Source organism: Pollicipes pollicipes, unplaced genomic scaffold (assembly GCF_011947565.3).
Source record: "Pollicipes pollicipes isolate AB1234 unplaced genomic scaffold, Ppol_2.1 Scaffold_4740;HRSCAF=5597_pilon_pilon_pilon, whole genome shotgun sequence".
Lineage (NCBI taxonomy): Eukaryota > Metazoa > Arthropoda > Thecostraca > Pollicipedomorpha > Pollicipedidae > Pollicipes > Pollicipes pollicipes.
In genome coordinates, this window is record NW_023596545.1 from 3,441,389 (window position 1) to 3,468,042 (window position 26,654).

At 53.8% G+C, this 26,654-nt stretch overlaps 1 protein-coding gene and 1 long non-coding RNA gene across 2 annotated transcripts; both read left to right on the top strand.

The window, feature by feature from the left end:
- The first annotated feature begins 9,795 nt into the window (after positions 1-9,795).
- LOC119098899 (bromodomain-containing protein 8) lies at positions 9,796-13,504 on the top strand. Its single transcript, XM_037221944.1, has 4 exons — positions 9,796-9,904; positions 11,369-12,165; positions 12,431-12,494; positions 12,963-13,504. Exons 2-4 carry the CDS (start codon positions 11,389-11,391, stop codon positions 13,502-13,504), a joined length of 1,383 nt encoding a protein of 460 aa, XP_037077839.1. The 5' UTR covers positions 9,796-9,904; positions 11,369-11,388.
- Positions 13,505-21,321: 7,817 nt separating this feature from the next.
- On the top strand, positions 21,322-23,611 carry LOC119098439 (uncharacterized). The gene is made up of 3 exons (XR_005094230.1): positions 21,322-21,565; positions 22,689-22,825; positions 23,464-23,611. It is a non-coding gene; the product is annotated as an uncharacterized LOC119098439 (long non-coding RNA).
- The last annotated feature ends 3,043 nt before the right edge of the window (positions 23,612-26,654 follow it).

The window sequence follows — 26,654 nt, forward strand, 5'->3', positions numbered from 1 at the left end:
AGTGCGCGCGATCCCATCGAAGAATAGCAAGCCTTTTCGGAGTCAGTGAGAGCGCTCTGCTTTGAACCCATTTATTATCAAGGCCCCACAAACATGCTGCCATTAATATCTTTGACGTGGAACTAAAGGGCGAGCTCTAAACCCAAACGTTTGCTGGCAGCCAAGGAGCGGACTTATGGATGTTTCAAGGTAGAGGATCTGATTACTTTCGCGATGAAGGTTCATTTCTTTTCTCGCTGTTTTTTGCTTGCCGCATCGATGCAAACTTCCACCACGCCAGCGCCTCGGGCAAGGAGTATGCATAACAACACTACCCTCCATCCAACATGGTATTTCAAGGTTTTCTGAGCTACTGCCCTCATATGTCCGGAAAGGAAGACAATCGGAGGAAAGGATCGGTCACATACGCGAAACGACCTGCCAGTGCTCGGCCCGGTTATCTACCATCATTTCCTCGTCATGTTTGCGCCGTTTCAGCGTCGGTCGCCAAGTGGCGTGACTGGGACGACCCCAACGTGGCTGGCCGCGGTTGACACCGCCACAGGAGGGCGGGACGCGCGCGTCCCGCCCGGTCGTCGGACCCCGCGCCGCCACTCGCCGCCCGAGCCGCGCCGCTGACCGACGAGGCGAGCCTGGCGCAGCTCCGGCGAACCGGGCGCCGTGCAGTGCAGCGGCGGGCTGGCCGGCACGGCCCAGGCGCCTCTGAAGGCCACGGGGCGCCCTGACCGGCACTAAGGTGTCCGACGCGCGGCACTGAAGTGTCCAACGCGGAGGTGTCCGACGCACGGCACTGAGGTGTCCGACACCGGCACTGAGGTGTCAGACGCCGGCACTGAGGTGTCAGACGCGCGGCACTGAGGTGTCCGGCCCCGGCACTGAGGTGTCCGGCGCCGGCACTGAGGTGTCCGGCGCCGGCGCTGAGGTGTCCGACTCCGGCACTGAGGTGTCAGACGCCGGCACTGAGGTGTCAGACTCGCGGCACTGCGGTGTCCGACGCCGGCACTGAGGTGTCCGGCGCCGGCACTGCGGTGTCCGGCGCCGGCGCTGAGGTGTCCGACGCGTGGCACTGAGGTGTCCGACGCGCGGCACTGAGGTGTCCGACACCGGCACTGAGGTGTCCGGCCCCGGCACTGAGGTGTCCGGCGCCGGCACTAAGGTGTCCGGCGCCGGCGCTGAGGTGTCCGACGCCGGCACTTAGGTGTCCGACGCCGCCACTGAGGTGTCCGGTGCCGGCACTGAGGTGTCCGGCCCCGGCACTGAGGTGTCCGACGCCGGCACTGAGGTGTCCGGCCTCGCACTAAGGTGTCCGACGCCGGCACCGCGTCTCCCGCTGCCGGGCTGATGGACACCAGCGACCGTGCAGAATCATCCGGTTCATCGTCTGCAATTGGTGCATACTCTCTGGCTGATGGTTACTTGCATTTTCATCCTGTGTTGTGTGATCGCGTGTCTACCTCCTTCAACTTTAACAACAGCTATTACTCTGTAACTCGTACGGCCATCCTGACAGTGCATGCAGACCTGGGCTGCGTCTGGCAATGCATGCAGGCCTGAGCTGCGTCTGACAGTGTATGCAGGCCTGGGCTGCGTGTGGCGGTGCATGCAGGCCTGGACTGCGTGTGGCAGTGCATGCAGGCCTGGGCTGCGTCTGGCAGTGCATGCAGGCCTGAGCTGCGTCTGACAGTGTATGCAGGCCTGGGCTGCGTCTGGCAGTGCATGCAGGCCTGGGCTGCGTGTGGCCTTTTTTGCTCTTACTCCTCCGGGCGCCTCAGTTTGGGCTCGTGCTTCGGGTTTTCAGCAAGATGTAAGCTTACACAGTTAAAGCCAAGTTTAAGCCCACCACGAAGCACGAGACGTTGCACGAGGAAGACCGATGAGATGTCTCACAGGCCCTGTCCCGCCCCCTCATCATCTCCGGCCCGGCAGGTGCGAGGTCGCACAGCCTCCGTGCCGACGCTGACGGCGCCGGCCGCCGTCTGGCCGGGGCGCCCGCGGCGATTCTGCCGCAGCCAATCACGCCGTCGCCCCGTGAAACGGTGACGTTTGGCCGCCATGAATTATCGCAATGGATGCGGGATAATGTTCGCCTGCAGGCGCAAGTTAATTCGCGGCGGCCAGTGCAGCGGCGGACGCCAGATAAACACGGCCCTCAGCCGAAAACTTCCGCCCCCCGGCCGTGCATCAAGGCTGCACTCAACTGGAGCTGAGACGAGATGCGGGAAGATATCAACGCCGTTATGGTCTGCCCGGCGAATCCGCTGCATACGAATTCAAATAATATGCTCGTATAACCGAGCCGCTGGCTGCAGCGTGCCTTGCTCCTGCATGGAGCCTATCGGCTGCCCGCCGCCGTTCGGTACACAGGAGGTTAGCGATCAGACATGCGATGTGAGGCGGCCGTACATGAATTTTCCATGCCGGGACACATGGACCTAGATACACATCGTATGTGCGAACCATGCGGTGACACGCGACTCAAGTGCATGACACCCGAAGGCGCCATGATGTGCCACGTGATCTGAGGTACAGACTCAATGACGTGCCACGTGATCTGAGGTACAGACTTAATGGCGCGCCACGTGATCTGAGGTACAGACTTAATGGCGCGCCACGTGATCTGAGGTACAGACTCGGTGACGCGTCAAATGACCTGAGGTACGGACTCAATGACGTGGCAAGTGACCTAAGGTACAGACACAATGACGTGCCACGTGATCTGAGGTACAGACACAATGATACCCCACGTGATCTGAGATACAGACAAAATGACGCCCCACGTGATCTGAGGTACAGACTTAATGGCGCGCCACGTGATCTGAGATACAGACAAAATGACGCCCCACGTGATCTGAGGTACAGACACAATGACGCGCCAAATGACCTGAGGTACAAACTCTGTGATACACCAAGTGGCCTGAGGTGCAGACACAATGACGCCCCACGTGATCTGAGGTACAGACTCAGTGACGCGTCAGGTGACCTGAGGTACAGACTCAGTGACGTGGTAAGTGATCTGCGGCACAAACACAGTGACGCGCCACTGACACGGCAAGTAACCTGAGGCACAGACACAGTGACGCACCATGAAGAGCCATGCCATGTCATTCAGCCATGTCAGAGCCATGAACCATGTCATTCAGACCGCACGTGCACGCGCCGTGGAGAGCCGTGTGATTTCAGGTCAAAGGTATGTTGGTTGGCGCGGGCGGAGACTGGGCTGAGCCCCAAGCGCAGCGAGCAGCTCACGGACGTGCACGGCCCGGGCCGTCTGAGGGAGGCTTGTGTTTCGGGGTGACTGAACTCCGTGCGGATGCTAGCGGAGAAATACGAGCTGAGCGCATTCATTCACGGCCAAGGGCTGCTATTCAGCTGGTAGACAACGCTGGGCCTGGCCACCTTTTTGAGTTTTTTTTTTACCTGGATTCACGCTCGCATCCGGGTAACACAATATCACGCTGCCTTTCCGGTTTGGACCTGAATATTTGGAGCGATTAGTTTTGCATACGATGGGGAGCGGCCCAAGGCGTGGATCTCGACGAAAGAAGGGCGTAATGTTCGGAATGTGACGAGGATGTCGAAGCTTGACAGCACGAAGCGCAGATGCTTGCGTGAGCTATAAATGTTTCTATTCTCCAATGACACCTTGACGGCTGGTGATCCCTTGTATCAGGTGGCTTACTGCGAAGTCGGTTGTCGAGTGCAAAACCGGGTTCCAGAAATGCTCCACTCCCTTGTTATTGGGAATGTTCCAACAGTCCCAAATGACGCACGACCGGATTTTTCCGCGAGAAACACAGATCCTTCCAAGGAACGAGTTAAGCCGAGATCAATCGTCACGACACCGCGCCTCCGTAATTAGGGCTCCGTCCGCTATCAGACTTCCAAGATGGTGAGATTACCCGGCTCTAACCAAACCGAACCGTCCTCGATCGTGTCCCGCGGCACTGACCCGAAAGGCAGTGCCGACGAGCGGCGCAGCACTGACCCGAGAGCCAGTGCCGACGAGCGCACCGCTCGTCGCAGGGGAGTTTTCGTAGCAGCTGCCTGCTCGCGGCCACCCAAGACAGAGTTTAGTCACCTCGGACCGTCTCCGAGATCGGACCAGACCGCCTCTGCGCTGCTACGACCGCGGATGTGGCGTCATATCTTGAGCGCCGACAGCGGCGCACACGCGCGGAGCGGAGCCCACCGCTGCACCTGCCGTCGCCGGCCAGCTCCAGCCTGGGTGCCGGGCCTGCGCCGCGGCGCTGCGGCGGCGCACGAGGCCGGCCGGCCGCCGCCCACGGACCCGTCAGCACCGGCCCAGGCGGCTCCCGTCGGTCGCTCATTAGCTGTCCAGAATGTATGTTCCTTTCTCGGGACATTTTATCTCTGATGGATATCGCCAGAAACGTCACGTGATTAATCAGCTATAACGAGTGATAAATATAGAAAGTCTAATGATTGGCGATACGCCGGTTGGGAGTCGACGGTGACACGTCATTGGGCGGCAGCGACCAGAGGGGCCAGCGCGAGGAGGCCCGCACCGCCGCCTAATGCCTCCCCGGCTAATGCGCTCCAGCGCCAAAAAGGTCTTATCGGGTCCCGCGCCGGTCAGCGACAGCACCGCCGAATTCATGAATATGTAGAACGGGCGGCAGCACGCACGCATCAAGCCCGGCCGTTTGATGTGCGGGTGACGTTACGAGGGAGAGCTGGAGGGGGGAGAGGGGGGGAGAGGGGGGGGGAGGGGTTCACTTAGTGCGTGTCGCGTTCACACGGGGGCGGAGCAGAGGCTGACCTAGAAACGTGTTCACAGTGGTAGCGTCTGATGAAGCCCTGACGAAGTATGGATGCAATGCATCTGATAACCCAATGACAATTGCGGTGATTGTTTCCGCTGACCATAGCAAAGAAGAAATAAAAACTTCTGATCCTGCGATGGAATGAACATGAAATGAGGAAATTACGAAAATAAATATGAAGTTGTGATTATGCACCAAAGAATATCCGGAGTGCGCAAGCTATTCGCTCATTTCAACGATCTTGACAGAGTCTCAGATGGCTCTCCTCAGAAAAATTAGTGTCCGATAACTCACTACAGACGTTCTTCACACAGTGCGCCTCTCTGATGAGCCTGTTTCTTTCACCAGGGAGTTTTTCCTTGATGTCTGAGCGACATAAGCAGCGCACAAGACAGGACAGCAACTTGTACACCACCGGGTGGCGCACCGAGGTGGTAAGAGACGCTTTTGGGGTCGCCCAGCCGCCCAGTACAGCGGAGATCCTGGCCGACATGCGGTTCCCAGTCGCCGAGGCGCCCGAGGCGCCACCTACGGAGAGCGATGCCAAGTGGCCACAGACCAATGGCCCAGGCCCGCGCCGGCTTGCTTGCGTGTTTGTGGGCGTTGTATGTCTGAATATGTTACCACAACGCTGAACGTAATGTTTTCAATTAAGTGACGATGAGCTACGATAGGCAGCAGTCTATTGCGTATGGCTAAAAAAAACGGCTATTTCTGCCCATGAATGCATGCTGCCACCTCCCCCTCTCCTCCGACGCAGTAGCATGGATTGTGGCGACCAGCTCCCCGGGCATGGCACGACGCCCCGGGGCCTGTTTTAGCCCTCTGGATATCGTAGGATAGCTTTCCACCGCTGACCCTCTGGACATGGCACAACAGCGAGCTCTGTTGATCCTCTGGGCAGAGAACGACAACCTCTTTTGCCTGCTGACTTTCTGGACGGGGCACAATGACGAATCAGATGACCGCTGAAGAACGGCATCGAGGTAGCAGTGGTCGAAGCCCCAGAAGAACACTGGGAGAGCGGTCTGCGACGACGCTCAGAGCATTGCACGACGACGCCAGCCGTTTAACCCCTGCGCACGCCCCTCTCCCAGTCCCCGACGACCCGTCCAACAGGCCCGAACGGTGGCCCCTCCGCGCCGTGCGCACCCGCCGCAGCACTTACCATGGGTAGCCGGCTCTGGGCCAGAAGGTGGAGCTGCAGTAGGCGACGTTCCTGGCGCCGCCGCCCCCGTCGAGACCGAGCATGACGCGCCGGGCCGGAGGTGGTCGCTGTGTGTGGAGCTCGTGCGGGGGAGCGGCCGCCGCTCTGCCAGGGCCCGCCGCGAGCCTGCCGCGGGCTGGATGCTGCCGACGTAATTGGTCTGCACACGGGCCGGACTGCGGCATGGCACTGGTGCGCCGCCCCCGGCAGGTGGGCGCCCTACCTGCCGCGAGCTGCTGCTCTTTATTCGCGGCGCCCCACAGAGCCGGGCCGCGCCGGCCGCCTCCTTTGTGGCGGCGCCATTCACGCGTGGGAACGTGCCGTCCCCTCCACTGCCAGCCCGGCTCCGAAAACGCTCCGCCGCCGCCGTTATTTATATTATAATTAGGATTAGTAAAAAATGTGTTGTATTGTTTACTGAAAAGTTCCGATCGCATACGATTTGGGGCGAACAAAGTTGGGGGTTGTGTGTGCACCTGATGTCGTGAGGCGGCGGACAAAGCGGCGTCGCCACCTGGTGGTAGGCATCAAGAGGCGCAGCTCAAAATTCCACCGACGCTGGATGCTAATTTGATGCATAATTTAGTTCCTTTCATCGGCGAATGGTTCGGCGTCCCAAGATGTGTTAAATCTCTCGTCCGATGCGCAGTTTCTAACACGCATGTGGGTATCGCCACGGGGAGGAAGGGGTGTCCCCAAACGGCGAGGACCAACATCTGATTTGCTCAAATGTCGCCCCCAGACCAGTTTGATAATCGAAAGAGCCACGCGTTTAGACTCTTCTTCCAGCAAGCATCATTCCATAGCAAGGTTAGTACAATAGTATTAAGCCGACAGTGCGCACGGTTGGTGTCTACCCCTAGCCATGCTTTTTTACCGACAGTTTCGAATTCAAACCATAGCAGCAGAAAAACCTTTTGAAACAAGCTGCTTCTAAGCTTTCAGTCAATAAATCTGGGTCTGGGGCTCTGAGAGCGCCGTTTCTGACCCCGCTCTTGTATGCCATGCCCTTCGCTCTATGCTGTTTCCCGTCTTGGATGAACCTGGAAACTATTTATTCTGTTCTCTTCAACGAGCGACTTAAGAAATGGGCAGAAAGTAACTACATACACCGATCGGCATAATGCTAACGCCTTAACCACTAGCAACATCCCTGACGCAAAAAAAGTTTCGTGTCAGCCGTCGCGATATGCTGTATTAGATTCCTTTTGTCTTAGCTGGATAACTGTGTTTCTAATCATCTCGCTGCTTACTAGCGGCTGGGTGCCCACAATCGAGTTGAAGCTTTGAGCCACTGCAATCCATACTCAGGACACATGAAATAACACAAAGCTAGTTTAAAACATGGCCCATGCATCGTCAGTCTGTTTTAAATTTGGCTGTATACCGGAAACTTTGTAAAAGAGCCCGGACAATTTAAAAGTTTCTGACTATAAATGCGGCTCTTCCCCTGAGTATGTGTTGGTGCCGAGGCCTACACGAAGAAATACTTCGACCCTCGCCGTCCCCAACTTGAATGTCTTTCATTAACGTCGGACTTCTTACTGGCTTTGCTAAAGCCTCTAGCCACAGTGCAAACGACGGTTAGTGCAACGGGCATCTCTTCACTAAGTTATCACAATCATAATAATTCCATAAAATCAGGATGTAAGGTAGTGTCCAAAGTCGATGCTACATGTACACGAATTGAGAAATATAAACTTACTCAATCTAAAACCTTAAGGTAATCAATTAGTACAACAGCTCTCGAAATGCCGTTGTCGTTAGTCATGCCCAGAAGCATGCCAACTCCATCATGCCTAGAAGCAGAGCGAATTTTGAGCCTGATACAAACTCATATTTAAATGCTTATTTTATCACCCTAATCAATCATTTGGGATCGCATTGTGTCACACTTGCAAACAAAGCTTACAAACCACGGAAATCGTGTGATTCACATTCATGCTAACGGTAAAGCTATTTGGGGTGTTTGGTGCTTTACGCCACACTCAACTGCTGTTCAACATCTGTACACCATCCATCATTTGTTGTCCACCATCTTTTCGAGCTATTTTACGGATGGCCTTTTGCACCCGTCCAAGGCCACGCTCCCCAGTTTTCTTTTGAAACTGGTCGGAGTGTTTGAATGTGGGCTCTATGGCGTCGTTTTAGAGTTAATCAGAACCTTTTAAATGAATGAAAATCTGGGATCACATCTCACGATAAGCACTGGCTGTTGTGTGAACCCTCACTCCTACCGTCTGATAGAGCAAAACCATGTCAACGGCAGCATTTGGTGGCGTAAGTCTAACGTGCAGTGCTGTTCGGCATGGTCGGTCCTGCCCTCTGACGTCACCTGACCTTCAGCGCAGCTGCTGTCAACCGTCACAGGCGATGCACGTTAAAGGCAATCAAATGCAATACAGAATTGAGAAGTTTTGCAGCATTTCCTAAATAACTGCATCTGCTTTCAATTCTTAACTTTTCTGCCGATCAATATTACCAATTTTACAACTGCTTAAGGCTTTGTGCAAACTAGTAATACTGCACATTCTATATAGACACACCAATATTCCCAATATGCGGAAGCCCCCAGTGGCCGAACTCTGGCTCAAATGTTGCTATTTTTGCTCGGCTCGTGGCGCCGCAACGCCATGGTCAGAGGGCCACCGTGACTGTCTGACTGCCAGTCAGAGGGCCACCGTGACTGTCTGACTGTCGGTCAGAGAGCCACCGTGACTGTCTGACTGTCGGTCAGAGAGCCACCGTGACTGTCTCACTGTCGGTGTCGCTGACACCGCACGGGGCAGCGACACCACACCGTGACTGTCTGACTGTCGGTGTCACTGACACACCGCACGAGGCAGCGGCACCACACCGTGACTGTCCGATTGTCGGTGTCGCTGACACACCGCACTGGGCAGCAGCACCACACCGTGACTGCCTGACTGACGGTGTCGCTGACACACCGCACTGGGCAGCGGCACCATACCGTGACTGTCTGACTGTCGGTGTCGCTGACACACCGCACTGGGCAGCGGCACCACACCGTGACTGTCTGACTGTCGGTGTCGCTGACACACCGTACTGGGCAACGGCACCACACCGTGACTGTCTGACTGTCAGTGTTGCTGACACACCGCACCGAGCAGCGGCACCAGGCGCAAGGTACCCAATGTTATGACCGCGGCTTGGCGAAAAAAAGTAATAAAAAAAGAACACCGACTGGTAGTGAGGAGCAACGCGACCAGAATCAGACGAGATGTCGCACGCGTCCTCGTGATGAATCAGAAGTTGTTGCTCAAGCGTCCAATGCTTTGCATACCTGTGTTAATGAGTTACGAGTGTTCTCGCCTGCTTGCCTGCTGCCGAAGGACTGAGCTTGGATAAGAGAACCATTTGTTCCAAATGCAAGCCAGGAACGAGGCGCGGTATGCAAAGGAAACAATCTTAGCCACTTCAGCATTAGCCACACTAATAAGCAAAGAAAACATTACGTTTTATTTTGATGTGATGTTGGAGGATATGCGTTCGCCTGTGTACATCTACGTATGAGTAGTGGCGGTAAGTGGTTCCCGCTAATGCACTGAACAACTGACACTACCCTTGGCAATTGAATTGCCTCCTTATCTATCCCACATTGCATTTCCCCAAAAATTAGAGACAAGTACCCCCACCCCACCTAACGTACTCGCTAACGCAAGAGCTCCAAATCAAATTCCCGCTTCAGTCAGTCCGGATTGAATCGTGAGTCCAAATTCTGGTAGCTCGTCTTCAGCCGCACCATCTGCGCTAGTATCGTCTCATATTGGAATAGCGCGCAGACGCGCGGATGCGCGTGTTGGCGGTGGAGTCGTTAAGTATCTTGGAAAGCCGTGGCAAAAACTCGTTACAAAAATCAAGTCGACCAATCAACCTTCAATAGCTGTCGAAGGTAATTTGCATTATCTCTTTTGCTCATTGTAATAGCTTGTTCAGTATTGCAGCGCAACTTGCCCGCTGTTTTGGAAGGCGCTTATTTCCTTGCAAGTTGCAACATTGTGGGTGTGATGCAAGAATTTCGAGAGGTTATGCGATTTGGTGTGCCCCCTAACCCCCCAATCCCACCGTCTTGGAGTCATGTACAGCGTCACTGAAATTGTTGGTGTGCTCTTCCAGCAGCCTGTTAGATTTGTGTGTTGTGTGAAAACTAATATTATCATCCATAATATTAGTTTTCCAAGAAATAGATGGTTACAAGGCAAAGTTGGTGTGTCAGAATGTCAGTATTGGCTATGTTGATAATGTTATTTTTTAGTTCTTGTATTTGCAGCTTAAAATTATTAATCTCACATTGAAGAATTAATGGTAAACATTAAGTAGAGACCCTTGGCATACACTTGGCATACATCTTGCACATTGCCACATACACACCATCTACAACTTCGTGTTAAGATGTCAGTGATAAACAATGAAGTGGAAACCTTTAGATCCAAAACCCAACATAAGGTACATATCTGGTTTTGTGCCAGAAAAGTATTGCCTTAATGGAAACAGATGAAAATTTACAATCATAAATTTGGCATGGGTAAAGGCCTTTTATTTCTTTATGATGGCAAAAATTTAACAAATAGGGACATGACAAGTCTTGCTGATGCTTTTTTACTAATATGCATCACGTGATTTATGTATGATAAATCATGCAACTTAATATGGACATATTTAGGATCAAAGCATTATTAATAAATCAACAAGACAAGAGCTTGATGGACTCATTGATTGAAATACATTCATTTGTATTGGTTAGTGTGAATATTATGACAGGGAGCTTCAGCTGTACTCATTGGTCTGACAGAATGGACAAATGGCAATAAGCCAGGGTTGACAGGCCTTTTATGAAGTTATGCATCATTTAAGGTGTCATTGCAAGTCATCATCAGTGCATCAGAAAATTTTAAAATGCTGCTGATGTTTTCACTAAGCTGGCTAGTATACCCATACGAACACTTCCATAAAGCTCGGAACTTTGATTTGTGAATCTTCTACCTGTTCCCATAAGCCCTCATACCCTACAGCCAGGAAATTTGGAACCTTGGCATATGTACTACAGCAAAGACTTGTTTTGCCTAGTCATGCACTGGTGTAAAACTCCTCATCCACTTAGTTTTTGTGGTGATCACTTACCAAACAGTGTACAAGCAGTGACACACAAAATGAATGGGTGCAAAATGATCACAGTAGTCGGAACACCCTAAAACTCCAAGTCAACAACAGCACAAAAATAAATATCAATAGTGACAAGAGTGCATTACAGTCTAGTGTCCTATTTGGACTACATCTCCACATGCACCCTGCCTTCAACTGGTCAGTCATCTGGCAGTAGGCCACACCTGACAATGGCACGTGTCCTCTGTTCCAGCCAATCACCACCGCACCGCCATGGCTGCCGGCACGCCGTCCCGCCTGGCCCTGAAGCAGACCCCGCTCGACACGTGGTCGACGCGCGAGCACCTGGCGCTGGCGTCTGCCGTGCTGCGCAGCGGCGACCAGAACTGGGTGTCGGTGAGCCGCGCCATGCGTGGCTTCGCCGACGCCGGCCGTCCATCCGACTGGCTCTCGCAGAAGAACTGCGCGCAGCAGTACGCGCGCCTCCTCGAGCTGGTGGACGCGCCCAAGCGGAAGCGCGAGCGCGGCGAGCCGAACGAGACGCCGGGGGAGCACATCGTGCGGCGGCTGCGCCAGGACCGGACCGAAGAACTGCGCCGCCTGGTTGCCGAGAAACGGGCCGCCTACCTGGCGCTCAAGCAGCAGATCAGCCAGCTGCGCTCTGGCCAGCTGGACTCACAGCTGGACGACATCCAGCGCCAGATCCAGGCCGAGAAGGAGGCGGCTGCACTGGAGGAGGAGCGCCGCCGCCAGCGGTTGGCCGAGCGCGAGGCGCAGAAGGTGGCCGTGCAGCAAGCGCTGCGAGCGCAGGTGACCAAGGCGCCCCCGCCGAAGCGGCGCAAGCTGACGCCAGAGCGGCGCGATAGCAGCCTCTCCGAGGCCGGCTCGGCGTCCGAGCCCGAGTTCGCAGAAGACAGCGCCGCCTCGGACGCGGTGGCGGCCGAGGCCAGCGGCGACGAGGCGAGCAGGGAGGGCGCCGACTCACGACCGGCGCCCTCTTCCCCGCTGCTCACCTCGCTGCTCCGCTCGCCCTCGGGTGGCGCGCGACCGGCGACTGCGGCGGCAGCGGCGACAGCCGAGCCGGGCCCGCCAGCGTCCTCCGCCGGCTCGCCCACGCTCTCACGGCTGCTGGAGCTGCCGCCGGCCGCGCCGGGCTATCCGCTGCCACGGCTCAACCTGTTCCCCGACCAGGCGGCCCGCGACGGCGAAGCGACCGCGGCGGAGAAACCGGCCGCAGAGAAGGTGGCCGACCCGCCATCTCCGCGGCTGCCGCCAACCGCCGCCGCCACCACTGCCGCCGCCAGAGGCCTCGCAGCCAGCTGTGGCCGCTGAGATGGAGGTGGAGTCCGAGCCGGCGCCGCCTGAGTCGGCTGAGCAGGGTGACGCGGTGGCCGACGTGCACGCGGAGCCGGCGCAGGAGTTGCCTGCTGCCGCTCCGGAGGCGCCGGCTGAGCAGGCCACGCAGGCGGAAGAGGTCGAGGCGGCCGCCTGCCCGCCGCCGCCGCCACCACCGCCTCCACCACCCCCGCCGCCACCACCACCACCGCCATTGCTTCCGCCACCGCCGCCCGCCGACGAGCCAGAGCCGCCGGCGGCCGAGCCGGAGCCGGAGCCGGAGCCGGCCGCTGCCAGCGGCCCCGGCGGAGATGGCCCGGCCGTGCCGTCCGAGCCGGCCCCCGTCATCAAGCAGGAGCCGGGCACCGAGGGTGGCGCACAGGAGGCCGCGCCGCCGCAGAAGTCGGCCGAGCCGCCGCTGCCGGTCGTCAAGGAGGAGCGTGACGAGTGGGAGGCTGAGTCGAGCGGGTCGCGGCAGCGCAGTGGCTCGGCTGGTGCCGGTGCCGCTGCAGCGCAGGCCGAGTCCGTGCCCAACAGCCCAGCGTCGGCTGTGCTCAGCGGCGACGACGCCGAAGAGCGACGCGACTATCGGATCTGGAAGAAGTCGATCCTAATCCTGTGGCGCGAGTTCACGGCGCATCGGCACGCCTCGATGTTCGCGCGGCCCATCACCAACGACCAGGCGACCAACTACCGCGAGATCGTGAAACACCCCATGGACCTGGCGCAGATGAAGCGCAACGTGGAGGCCGGCACGGTGAACACGACGCTGCAGTTCCAGCGCGATCTGATGCTGATGTTCTGCAACGCCATGATGTTCAACTCCAGCGACCACGAGGTGCACCGGTTCGCGCGCGAGATGCAGGCCGAGTGCGTGGAGAAGATCCAGATGCTGCTGCTGGCCGACAAGCAGACGAGCCAGCGACGGGAGACGCGCGAGTCGTCTCGCGACGACCTGAAGCGCAAGCGGCTCCGGCGACGAGCGACCCACGCCCACCAGGAAGCGACGCTAGCGCTGGCGCACGCCCGGCTCCGTATCGCCCCCCTCTCGTGACCACGCCTTGGTACACGTGCGCTCCTTCCATTTCATCGTGTTTGGCGGACTGCGTGAGTGATGAGCGGCGGCTCGTTTTTTCTCGTCTGTATTATGTTTCCAGCGATGTGCAGCGAGTTTTGGGCCTGGCGTATAGGTGCTCGTTCGTAACGGAGGGCGTCCTGGGTCACCAGCCAGTATGGGCATCCCATCGATGTGTACGTGAGTCGTCGGTACCGCTGTGAACTTAGTATCTGATGATTCCTGTTCTTGTAATAAATTTGTCCGACATTTGGTGTTTCAGGCACAGTGCCTTCGTAATGTGACAGCGATGAAACCCTCAGAGGTAGGTGAGTGGACATGCCTAGTGATGAAGCTCTACGCGCACGACTCTCCATTCGTTTGCAGCGCGTGATCAGCCAACCATGGTCTCAGCAATGTCCGCAAGCGGCAGGTGGCTGGGCTTCACGCTGTTTCCTCCCCGCGCTAAGGAACTTCCAGACCTTTTTGTCAGCCCTTCCAAGCCTATGTTGGCTCGGTAGTTGGTCGCCTCAACTCCCTGTCACCACGTCTGAGTTGTGTGGTTTCGGACGTGAGAAAGACCACGCGTGTGATTCATTGGGTTCTCGAGGTTGCAGATGTGATGAGTTGGGGTCAATCACTTTCATGCAACACGATACTCTTGATGTTAATGTTTTACGATAAGTGCAGAACATGATCCCTCGTTCCCCGTTCAAGCTGCGAAATGGTTCTGAAGCACGTGCCTATGCCGTATATGAGGCCTTGTCCATGCTCCGCACAGTGGGCTGCTCCGAAAGACCACACGGGAGTGGCAGGAACGCGATGCTTGCCTAGTATTTGTATTGCACAATCATGATTCAAGTTCATTTTGCGGGGATATAACCCCCTACCTCTATCAATCACCGTCCGTGATTGCGGGTGCTGAATATTTATTAACGTGACGTCATGGACGTGATACTTAACGTTGCATCTTTCAACCGCGGACAACACTCTTCACTGTATTCCATGCAGCCATGTTTCAAACTCCGAAACCGCTGGACGGATTTTCTCCAGACCAAACCCAATCGAAAGCCATCATGTGGTTTCGTGTCCGATCTGAAACAGGATGCCTGAGGCCACCATCCACACCTTTAAGAACTGTAAAGGCCACGGAGACATTGCGGTGAAGCCCAAACTTAGAAACATCTCAACCCATCTGCCCAGTTTCACCAGACACCAGTTTCAGAACGACTGATAAAGATCTTTGCGTTCTATCTTCTGGTGAAAGTCCCGGAAAAATCCAGTGAGCGGTTTTCAAGTTTGGACTTGGCTGGGACGCGCGGAGTGGTTTGTACGGTAGATGAAGGTAAAGATTGTGACCTGGGGTCACCAGTTTTCGAATTATAGATGAAATCGCATATGCTCCATCGGTTGCCAAAGGTCCTAGGAAGATTATTCGAGCGGTTTTCGAGTTTGGACTTGACCGCAATGCTCCAGAATGGTTTATAACGGTCATGGAAGGTAATGATGATGACCTGCGGTCACCGATTTCAGAGCAGCTGATGAAATCGTATGTGGTGTCTGTTGGTAAAGGTTCGGGACAGATCAGTTGAGCGGTTTAGAGTTCGGACTTGTTTGTAGTGCGCCAGGGTGATTTATGCGGTTTTTGAAAGCAAATGGTGGAAATGGTGGAAAAATAGAAAGATGGTGACCTGAGATCGTCAGTTTCAGAGCGACCACCAAAAAGCGCAGACTCGTTTCGATCGGTGGACTTGGAGAAAATCAGTAGGGAGGTTTCGAAGCATGGACTTCGCTGCATGGATGGCGGCGAAGTAATATTGCTTTCAAGTCTCTCCATTGCGATCTGGTAGCATAAGAATGTGCAGTACTCGCCGCTTCGTTTTCATCCTGTTATCTCCGCTTCTAGAACATGTGGTGTTGGAGTTCCTTTCAGAGCTGTGACACCTTTGTTTCTGCTGCGTGATAGTTCCTTAGATGCAAGTTTCATGTCTTTTCGTATTCTACGTGACTGTTTTTCGTATGCCGACACTTCGTCCGTTGCGTTCCCTTCGTGGGTGTTACTCCGTAGCCCAAGGCAACGACGGGAGTGGGCGGATTCACGGTGTCGACCAAGGACAACGCATCTTCTGCGACAGCGGAATGTAGTTGGATCCCGACGGGGACGGCGTTCCTCCTGGTAAGATTTTTTTATACCACCGAGTCCTTCAGGAAACGTCAGCCCCTACAAGATTCGAGACGAATTCACGATCTTCTGGAAGGGAGTGTAGCTCAGGCCCGCGGCAGTGCGGAGCGGCGCCCTCCTGAAAACCATTGATGTCGGTCAAACTCGATCCCTCTTGGCACGACCATCTTTCGGGGGCTGAGAGGTGTGAGTCACCCCAGCAGACAAATTAAACCAGGTGGAAGGGGTAGTCTACGACCGGGCATGGCGGGGGACTCTGCGAGGAAAATCCTGGAGGAGAGTGCGCCGCAGGGAGTAGCGGCAGTGACCCGTTCCCCGTCGAGAACTGCGCGCCCCAACCCCCCGCTAATGGTCCGTTTCGGACGGCTGCAACTCCCCCGCGCATCTGCACGCAGCCTACACGCGGCATGAGGTCCGCCGGTACACCCCGCTGCCCCGCCGCTGTAGTCAGTGCCTACGAGTGTGGGCATGTCAAGGGCATGCGCGGGGCTCGCTCGCAGAGATGTGCACGCTGTGCCGGGGAGCACCCTTCCGAGCGATGCCCCCTCCCCCCCCCCTCCACGCTGTGCGACATGTCAGGGGCCCGTACCCGGTGACCGATCCTGCGTGCCCGGTCTGGAAGGAGAAACTTGAGACGCTGCGAGCCGCAGCGCCCGGGTGACCCCTCCTGGGTTTTGGGCTGGAGGAGTGCCGGCACTCCCAGCGCGGCGAGCTGCGTGTGACCCCACCAGGAACCCACCTCACCCCTCGTACAAACCGTCAGCAGCCACCCCCGTCAGGGACGCTATCCGTGGCTGGGAACGGTACATGGGGGCCGCCGCCGCCACGCACGACGGGCAGTAAGCCGCTGCCCAGAGCGTCACAGACCACCAGCGCCAAAAGTGACCTGCTGAAAACCCCGTCACCACCTACATCCACAAGTCAACCGCCGCCCGAGCTGACCCCGAGCGAAACGCCTTCACCGAGCGTAGACGACGCAAACGCCGTCAGTCAGGCTTCACCTCAGGCAACAGCGATTACAGGGATAATAGTGGTCTGGAGGGTACAAGGAGTCCACTCCCGACAACCTCCGCGGTTGGCAGAGGTTACCCTGGCTGCGTGCCAAGAGCCCACTGACACTGATATCATGATCCGAGATGAGGCTGGGTCACCAGTATCAGCAGACCACCGCAGCCAGGCGGTGTCTGAGGTTGACTCGGATGACTCCATCCCAGTGTGCTTACACGACAAAGTGAAGTCCCTCCTTTTGCCCGGGCCGTCAGGTCTCCACGGGCGCCATCCCCGGAAACGGACCCTGACTCCCCCCCCCCCCCCCCCACCACGCTTCCTACACAGCGACGAAGCTTCCGCTTACGTAGTGCATCAGCCTATGAGGGCAAGAACCGGGGGTATCGTACGCAGCCCACACACACAAGACGTGGCGTTTATTCCAGGGTCCTCCTCTCCTGCCTAATCAGACCCGCGTCATGTCACATAAAGAAATGGCGTTCTTACTTCAATGAAATGTTGAAGATCTTTTGTAGCATTGTGCCGAATTTGAACAACATATGAATTAATTTTCTCCCCTGGTCGCCGCACTACAAGAAGCCTTTTCCGTGACTCAGATTCGTACAAACTTTAAGGTTCCCGGATAAACTCTCTAGCAGAATAGCATAAATTCTGAAGCGCGTCAGGGTGGCGTGGCGGGTTTATGCATGAAATTCGGTTCTCCAGCGACACACTTTTCTTCAAACCCAGCTGAACTTCGTGGCGGTTACTGTGAAACTTTCCAATCTGTGTTGATATTGTCTGCATTCTTACCTCCCAACTCTCGGCTCATTACACAATCCACTCCTGATTATTTGTTCTCACAAATGCCTGCCAATTGCCTGATGCTTAGTGATTTTGGCGCCCACAATCCGCTCTGGGCCCGAAGCCAACATTTGTCTCCACGGGGATCCCACGTGGAAACCGTGGTCAACAAACATTCGCTGGTATACCCCAATGGTGGCACACACATGCTTAGGAGTTTCAGTTACCACACCACCTCAGCCATAGACTTGTCCATTGTGTCACACCGTGTCGCTCTCTTATTCCAGTGGATTGTAACTAGTGGCCTGTTATTTTCTGACCACTTTCCTCTCCATCTTATTCTTACGCGTGCGACTGCACTCCTACCTCCGCCTTCCACAAAGAAATGGTGTACAAATGGTGTTGACTGGGAATCCTTTAATAGCTGTCACCCGGCATGTTCCATACGATTTCAAAACAACCGTACCAGATTTCCCCAATGCCGTCCACTCAGCCGCTAAATGTTATCAGCCGAAACATTTCAGGAGGTTCCAGACCTGATCGGACTGGAAACGCTTCATGGTGGAACTGGCGTTGTCAATGGGCAAATGCACTTCGACGCAGGGCACCTAGAGATTTTCAAGAATGCATTGGCGCCCATCATGCGGAATTTTATACAAAAGCGCGCAAAGCGTGTTCTGACACCTTGCGTCGAGAAAATCAATCGGGCGTGGCGGGATTTTGCTTCGACGTGCAAGCGCTTTACGCCGTTAAGTAAATTTTTGGAGCATGTCCGCTCGTTTGCCTCTCGCCGAAATCACGTATGTGCCTTCCCACAGCTTGCGAGAGGAAACGACATTGTAACCGATCCACATGAGGTCGCCAACACATTTGCGCAACGCTTTGCCTCTGTCTCCCCCTCAAATATCTACTCACCCAGCGTTAACCCATGTTTAACTAAAAGAACTTCCAACCCCGAGTTTACGTCTGATCACGATGAAGCCTATAATGCTCCTCTTACCATGCGTGAACTCGAATTGTCCCGGAGAAAGTTTCGGTTAGCCCAGATGAACTACCTTACTCGTTTTCACCAAGCTATCTACTTTAGACTTATCAACGCTTCCAGTCGCTATCAACAATCTCTGGATCAATCACACTTCCCCAGACGCATGGCTCCAAAGCATGGTCACTCCAATCCTGAAGCCCGACAAAGAAAGGCTGTCCTCGGACTCAAATCGTCCAATATCACTCACAAATTGTGCATGTCAGGTCGTGAAACGAAAGGTCAGTACATGGTTCCTCGAAGGCCTTGGATGGTTCCTCGAAACAAATCAGCTGTTAGACGCCTTCCAAAGTGGATTCCGAAGTAACCACGGTACAGCAAAAAACATTTTACATCTCACTACAAATGTACATGTCAACTAGGATCGACAATGTCCAACCGTCGCTGTGTTTCTTGACCTCACATCAGCATTTAACAAAGTCCTTCGCGAAACCGTGATCTGCAAGTTGCATGCTCTTGGCCTTCGGGACCACTTAGCGTATTTTCTTTGTAATTTCTTGCAGTCATTTCTTCAGTGTATGCTGCTAATCCACGGCATCTGACTTACATCGTATGGATCATGGTGTTCCACAAGGTGGTGTTCTGTCTCCAACGCTGTCTTTTATCGCCATCAATGATGTTTTCTTCTTACACAACCGAACCACCCTAGGATGTGCCCGATATTCGATGTTTGCTGACGATCTTACTATATGGAGCTCACACAGAGACTGTGAAGAGTCTTTCCCAGCTTTGCAAATAGCAATCGATCATTGTGTGAAACTGGTGCTCAGAATGGGGCTTTCTTTCTCTCCCACTCTCCACGCCACGCTCGTTTTCAAGCGAGGTCCCTTACCGTCACTTGCCGTCTCTCCACAAATTTGTGGTACTCCCGTACCATTCTGCCCCTATACCATTCTACTCCCAACTCCCATACTATTTCTGGGAATTACATTGGACTCACGTCTAACCTTCCAAGCTCACAAAGAAGGTGTCATAAATCGTTGCTTAAAATGGCTTAACGTCCTCAGGTGTCATGCCTGGCGTGCAGACCGTGCGACGCTCATCACACTTTATATCGGTCTCGTCCGATCAACGTTGGGATATAACAGCTTCATATTCAGTAATATCTCCGCCAACCTTTGCAAACGCTTGGGAGCCATTCAATCAACCTGCCTGCGTCTGATCACGGGGCCTTCCGCACGACCCCAGGTCTCGCCATCCGTGCTGACGCCAACCTGCCAGCGCTAACAGAGTGGCGTTGCTTCTTGCTGCTCCACAAATCGCAAAGTGTGATGAACGTCGAGTTATGCGCTGCTCTTGAAACCAATAGACCGCCACCAACAAGGACAGGAGCGGAGGTCGTGTGTCCTGCCCGACGCTGTCAGACAGGCGCGACGAGCTCTTGACATCCCATGCATTCGTGTTGCTCGTAACCCTCCATTGACGCCTTTCTTGGTTTACAATGCTCTCTCAATAGAGTGTCGATCTAGATCCAACAAATCGGAATTGTCTTCTGTTTGAGGTACAGTCTATCCTCCTGAAGTACCGAAATCCGCGCGTCGAATCCGTTTTCTTTTACAGCGGTGGATCTGCTTATGGTGACCAGGTGGGTGCAGCAGCCATCGGTCCTGACTTTCGATTCACCGGACGTCTTCCAGACTTCAGTACAGTGTTCTCTGCGTAGGTATACGCTATAAAATGAGTGCTGTTACATATCAGTCAGACGTATTCCTCAGGCTACCATATGCACAGACTTCAAGGCATCGCTGCAGGCCCTTCAGCGACTCGATGATTTCAACCACCCGGGAGTGCATGATATCCATGATATAATGCTTTCGCTGCCAACCCATCAACATGTGACCTTTCTGCGGATACAGGACATTATGGCATCGTGGGAAATGTCCTCGCCGACCCCTTTTGCGAACGAAAGTGTCCGTCTACCAACGCCTCTGGAAGTGGCACTAGGTGATGTTCTATGGCACTATGCATTAGGTGGTGTTCTTCATTTTACTTAAGTCTGTTTTGCTTGATATTTGTAAATCAGTAGGATGTCTCACATGCTAGCCAATGCATCGAATCAAACCCACACTCCAACTATGGGCCACATGTCACCAGGAGAACAGGCAGAGAGAAGTAGTGTTGGTGCGCTTGAGATGTGGCCACACTCGTCTCACCCACAGTCATCTTTTCAGTCGTTTTGCACCACCGGTCTTGCGAGGCTTGTAATGTTCGGCTTACGGTTGAACACGTATTGGTTGGATGCGCTGCTCTCACTCGGGAACGTCGCTATGTCACGACTTGTTAACACACCGCCTTTCCCACACCCTCCAAACGCTGCTAGCGACGATGATCCTGCCTTAAGCGATCTTGCCCTGGACGGCGTGATTAAATCGCCATTGGGTACGAAGATCTCACGGGATCTGATTCTCCATTCAGCTCCGTGGTACGTACCAATAATGCCGGGAAGGATGACAGCACCCAACGTAACCCAAGCTGTTACTCACCGGTTTTTCTCCCACACATATGCAATAAATCGTGATCTTGAGTGACGGACCTTGTTGATCATATTTTCCGTATTGCCTAGCTTATCAAAACAAAATTGCACGTGTGACTCATTTAGGATGAGCCGGTTTTCATGCGGGATTAGTTAGGGAGCCCCGCGTTCCTCTTTCGACGAATAAAGTAAGTTGAAGCCACTAAAAAAATGTTCTCGAGCTGTACACCTTATGGCATGGCACCGAATGTGACGCATAAGAGACGGGCATTTCCATATTTGGAGGTTTTGGCGTGCTACTAGATTGGCGGACGCGCTTTCGGCCGGCGTGGTGCGAGTGGGTGGGGAGTCGTGCTGAGTTTGGAGTACGCCACACTAAGCTAACTTAATGAACTCAACGCAGACATTGCACTCAACTAACTCAAAGGACAGTACGCACATTTCAGGAAACTCTTCCAGCTATTGTTTGAGTCACGTTAGGTTTGCAACTTGAAACAAAGATCGGCATTACGGCTTGATGTTTTGCGTGGCTTGCGTAGTAAACCAGTGAGCTTTCTTCGTGTGGTCAAGAAGGTAATTATTGTATCTTGGAGAGATACCGTTTTTTATTTTTCCATCGTGAAAGAGGTAGCATAGATGAAATAAGTGATGAGTCCTTGTGGCAGCTTCCTATTTTGTACCAGGTTATGAGAGTAGTGTAGAATAGTGGTTGGGGATGGTGAGCACTTATTGAAATGCATACTTGCCATCAGAACAAAAGTAAAAACCGACAGGTAGCTACTTCCCACCAGGGAAATAAACAGTGGAGTTGTGGGCCTCATTCTTCCATGTGAAAATATCATGAGCTTTACTGATGACTGATGAGGGTATTGCGATTGACCATCATTGTTTATATATTGGCTAAAACTGTGGACCCATCAATGAAAAACAACAAAAATAAAGCTGTTCATTGATTGGTTGTCAAATCAGCTGGGTATAATTTGTGGACTAGATGCATTAACTGAAGTGCCCAATGATGGTTTGGAAACATCCAATAAGCAAATGTGAACCCCTGTCTGAGCGTTGTGTTAATGTGGTGCATGAAATTCTTGTTTCATCTAGCAGTCTCTTGTCATAAATCAACACAGCCAGATCGACAACACAACTGGATGTAGGTGCAGCCTAACAAGGAGGGAAATCAGTACATGTTATAGGTGAAGCCTTTGAACCCCTCCTGCACCTTAATTTAGTTGAAAAATTTCAAATTGCAATGCTACCTCAGACAAATGTGTGGATTTTAGATAGTGGATATCTGGCCCATGGCTGATTAAGGTATTTATCCCTGAACTGTGACCACCAGACTACTAAATGACATACTACTTAAACCAGGAGCAGGTAATATTTCCAGTTATTAGCATCCAATTATGGTCACCTATTAAATCCAAACAAAGCCAAGCCTCCCACTTCTCAATATGCAGATTGTACACCCATTATAAAAGAGCATGGGCCAATTTGTGATTTGATGGACATTCTGACAAATGCTGCTTGGAGTTGCTGGCATCTTGGTGCTACCATGCATGGAACACCCTGATATGTTAATTTCTGAATAGGAGGAGGGTTCAAAGTGCTTACACATTGCATGCACATACTCAGTGATCTCCCATGCTAGCATGCTGGTGATGTGGTCTGGTTCTTTTATGTTTCTTTGGCCTTGCAGGACTGAAAACACAAGATGGCAGTCAATCAGTTTGTGTCAGAGGTGCTGCTGCGCAAGAACTTAGGTGCTGTTTCACGACAGTCAGCCTTTTGGATATTGATTAACCTGTTCTTGTCACTCTTCATCACATTAGAAATGTAAGTATAAAAGTAGATGTAAGTAATGGTGCATGCAATCAAGCAAAAGCAGCCTGTATATGTAAATATATATTATTTTGTGATCTGCCAGTGTTTGCATATGTTTGGGCCACTAGTGTGTCCATCTTTAAGGCAAACCATGGGCACCGCTCTAGGGTGCCTGTGAAGATGCATGAAACCCCAATGTTATTGTTTCATGGTTTTTAGGTGTTCAGGTTAGTTATCAGGACATCCATTTGTCAAGTATCAAGGCATCTATCATTTAGATATTGGGGTACCTACCAGCTGTAATTGTGCACAGAGAGGTTTTCTGTTTGCAATCACTTGCCCAATAATATTGTGGGCAACAGGTCTACGAGGTTTGTACAGCGAAGTTTGTGTATATCTGCTGACATAACACTTAGTGTCTGCTTGATGTTTTGCAATGCTGCTAGCCTTATTCTGTGTTGCCACGTGTTACCATGGTAAAGCTCCCCAATAGACCTGAGATGGGGGCCAGGTTCAGCTCGTACCTGGCCTCCAAGCTGCTGTTATGTGTGTCCCATCTGACAGTGTGCTCCGAGACAGGTGCTACGGCTCGTACCTGGCCTCCAAGCTGCTGTATGTGGGTCCCATCTGACAGTGTGCTCCTGAGACAGGTACTATGGCTCGTACCTGGCCTCCGAGCTGCTGGGCGTGCCACTGCTGCTGCTCTGGCGGCTGGAGCTGGGCGTGCTCGTCATCAGCTGCCTTAATCTGGCCGTCCACATGACCCGCTACCTGTACCCGGGCCTGGGCTGCACCGTCTTGAGCCTGACGGACGAGCAGAAAGCGCCTGCTCAGCGTGGGGCGGCATTGGTGAGGGCTGGAGCGTCCGTCTCGGCCGCGCGTCCCGCCGGTGGGAGGCGGTCCGCAGGTTGACGGGGGGGGGGGGGGGAGGGGAGCGGGGAGGTGCGGGCCGGCGTCTGCGACGTCGCTCGCCGTGGTGCTCGACCCAGTTCCTGTGATTCCTAGGCTTGCCATCTCCCATACTGAAATCAAGGGCATAGGTGAACTTAAGTGCTCTGGGTGTGGTTACACTGCCATTCAGATGAAAAGGCCTTCACACCATTTTTGTTGTTGCTGGAAATGCCGTTATCTTATTCGATGCATCTCGAAAAGCTGTAATGTAATGCCATGTGATCTTAAGGGGGGGGGGGGGCTTCACATTCATATGGGGCTTTGAACTGAAATAGCCATATTGAATGCTTTTCGGTGCTTGCTCACAATCCTGCCCTTCTTAAAACGGTAGCGCCTCTAGTTTCTGAGGCACACGCCCGTGAAAAGAGAAAAGACATATTGTGGGGAATATTTCAAAGTCAACTTGACATTCATGACCTAATAACAACATTCAAACCCAGCCATTCCATAAGCCATGCGGCGATCAAGGCCAAGAAAAATATGATTGTCGAGGCGTTCACATCTGGCGTTGGTGAGCGCTGTCTCAGATAAAGTGGCCGCCAATTGGTTCTCCATCAGTGCAATGTGCAAGGAACGATTACGGAATCAAAACCATAACGCATTGAGAAGCATATTAATATGCAGATATTTGTGCAGTCTAGGGCGGTCTTTTCCAATTAAAAAGTTTGCCAATAGTTATTAGTCAGCATGTTTTGATCATATCTGATGCTTACTTCAATATCTTTAAGTGTGAAACGTATCCTTAAGTTCAAAATTTGGATGAACTTTGTGTGTGCCAAGAGGATGCTTAATTGCCTAAATGTGAAATTTTTCTTAACTATTTACCTAATGGCACTGAGGCCCTTTTGGTTTGGATGGCAGTGCATAGCCCGCCGCTCCTCGTTCACGCTGTTGTTTATGCGCCGCGAGTGGATGCAGTTTTTGGTTTGTATCTCGTCAACCCTGACCAGGGTGTCCCAGACGTGACCACCTGGGTAACTTTGAAATGGAATAAAACACATGCCAAGTAACAGCATCACGCATTGTTGGGCAGCTGCATGCAAATGTCATCTACAGGTCCAATGGCTCGCTGACTTGAGCCAAGAATTTCAAAGCTAATTCTATTGCACACGTGGCGTCTTTCTTCTCCAAAGCTATCGTAATGGGGCTGGGCTCTTGGCCTTGGCCGGGGTGCTCTGTCGCCGACTGGGAGCGGGCCCGTCGTTTTGAGCGTCGCCAGCGCTCTCGCCGCCTGGCGCTGCACCCTCTGACGCGCGTCCGTGCTCGGGTGGTGCGGCCAGACCCGGCCATCGGCAGCCGGCCCCCGGCCGGACCCGGAGCGCGACCGGCACCGGCGGCTCGCCCCGCCACGCCCATGGACCTCTCGGCGCTGAGCTGGCTGGACCGGTCGGACCAGGTGGGCGGCAGCCGCGCCCTCTCCGCCTCCGTCTCCTCCTGGGGCTACCAGGACGGCTCGGCCAGCGCCGGCTGGACCACGCACGGCTCGCCTTACGGCCAGCACGGCTCGCCCTACGGTCAACAGGGCTCGCCCCTACGGTCAACAGGGCTCGCCCTACGGTCAACAGGGCTCGCCCTACGGTCAACAGGGCTCGCCTTACGGCCCAACAGAGCTCGCCTACGGCCAACAAAGCTCGACCCTACGGTCAGCCAGGCTCGCCCTTCGGTCAGCCAGGCTCGCCCTACGGCCAACACAGAGCTCGCCCCTACGGTCAGCCAGGCTCGCCCTACGGCCAGCAGAGCTCGCCCTACGGTCAGCTAGGCTCGCCCTACGGTCAGCGCGGCTCGCCGTACGCCCAGGTAGTTTGGCATGCTTGTCTCAGGCAGCCGGGCACATTGATGCGGTATTCTTCAGTGAGGTCTCACCTCAGCGTCAACCCGCAGGCGTGGCGCTCTATTGTTGGTTTGTGAATTCAACGCTGCACTACATATCGCCGCCATGGCTTTGTGATATGGCTAGGTATAGCGCTCGGCGCGTGTGACATGCCTTTACAGCGAGACTGACAGACATGAGGAGGTCGAGGCAAATCATTCACGTGACGTGAGTGTTATAACCGCCAAATGCATGCATATTCTCGACAGTGAGGACATGCGTTTTTTTCACAGGCTGGCATCTGGGACTAGGGGCTCTAACTATGCTTTAAATATTTGTGGTATTTTTGGCTAATACGTAATGCTATAACCATCTCACAGTCTGGACCAGTCGGTTGCACGAGTCAGTGTCCACACAAAGTAATCTTCAGCTAGGATACTGTTTTCAATGTGATCTAACGACAGCAGTCTTGCGACGGGGTGTAGTCATAAAATTACACCATCACAAGATGTGCTGACGATATGTGCGGAAAAATAGAACATCTTCATTGTTCGTCATTTCAGTATATTTTCTGTGCAATGCGCAATTGTTGGGATTCGTGCAAATTCGATTCGGTGCAATGGCGTAAAAAATCTATATAGATTTACACGTGCAAATATAGAGTTACTGACGGTTGCAACCGATGTGTGTTTGCCAGTTGATCTTGCCACGCTTCTGTTTTTGTGACTTCGCAGCGTTTGAAGCGGTTGTAGCTGGTGCAAACCGAAGCACGTGCATGTTGATGTGGCTGTCCTATGCTTACTGGGCGTAGTGGTCCCCGGCATATGGCACGTGTGGACTCTGGCCGTGTTGCGTTGTGTCGGCAGCGTCTGACCTGTGACCCGCATGGCGTCCGGCGTCTGATCTGTGCGTGACCTCTGACCCCTGTGTCGGCAGTGTCTGACCTCCGTCTGACCTCTGATCCACGTGTCGCCCTGTGGTCGCCGGTGTTCGACCTGCGTCTGACCTCTGACCCGCGTGTGGCCATATGTCTACGGTGTCTGACCCTCTGCCCCCTTTCCCGGCAGTGTCAGACCTCTG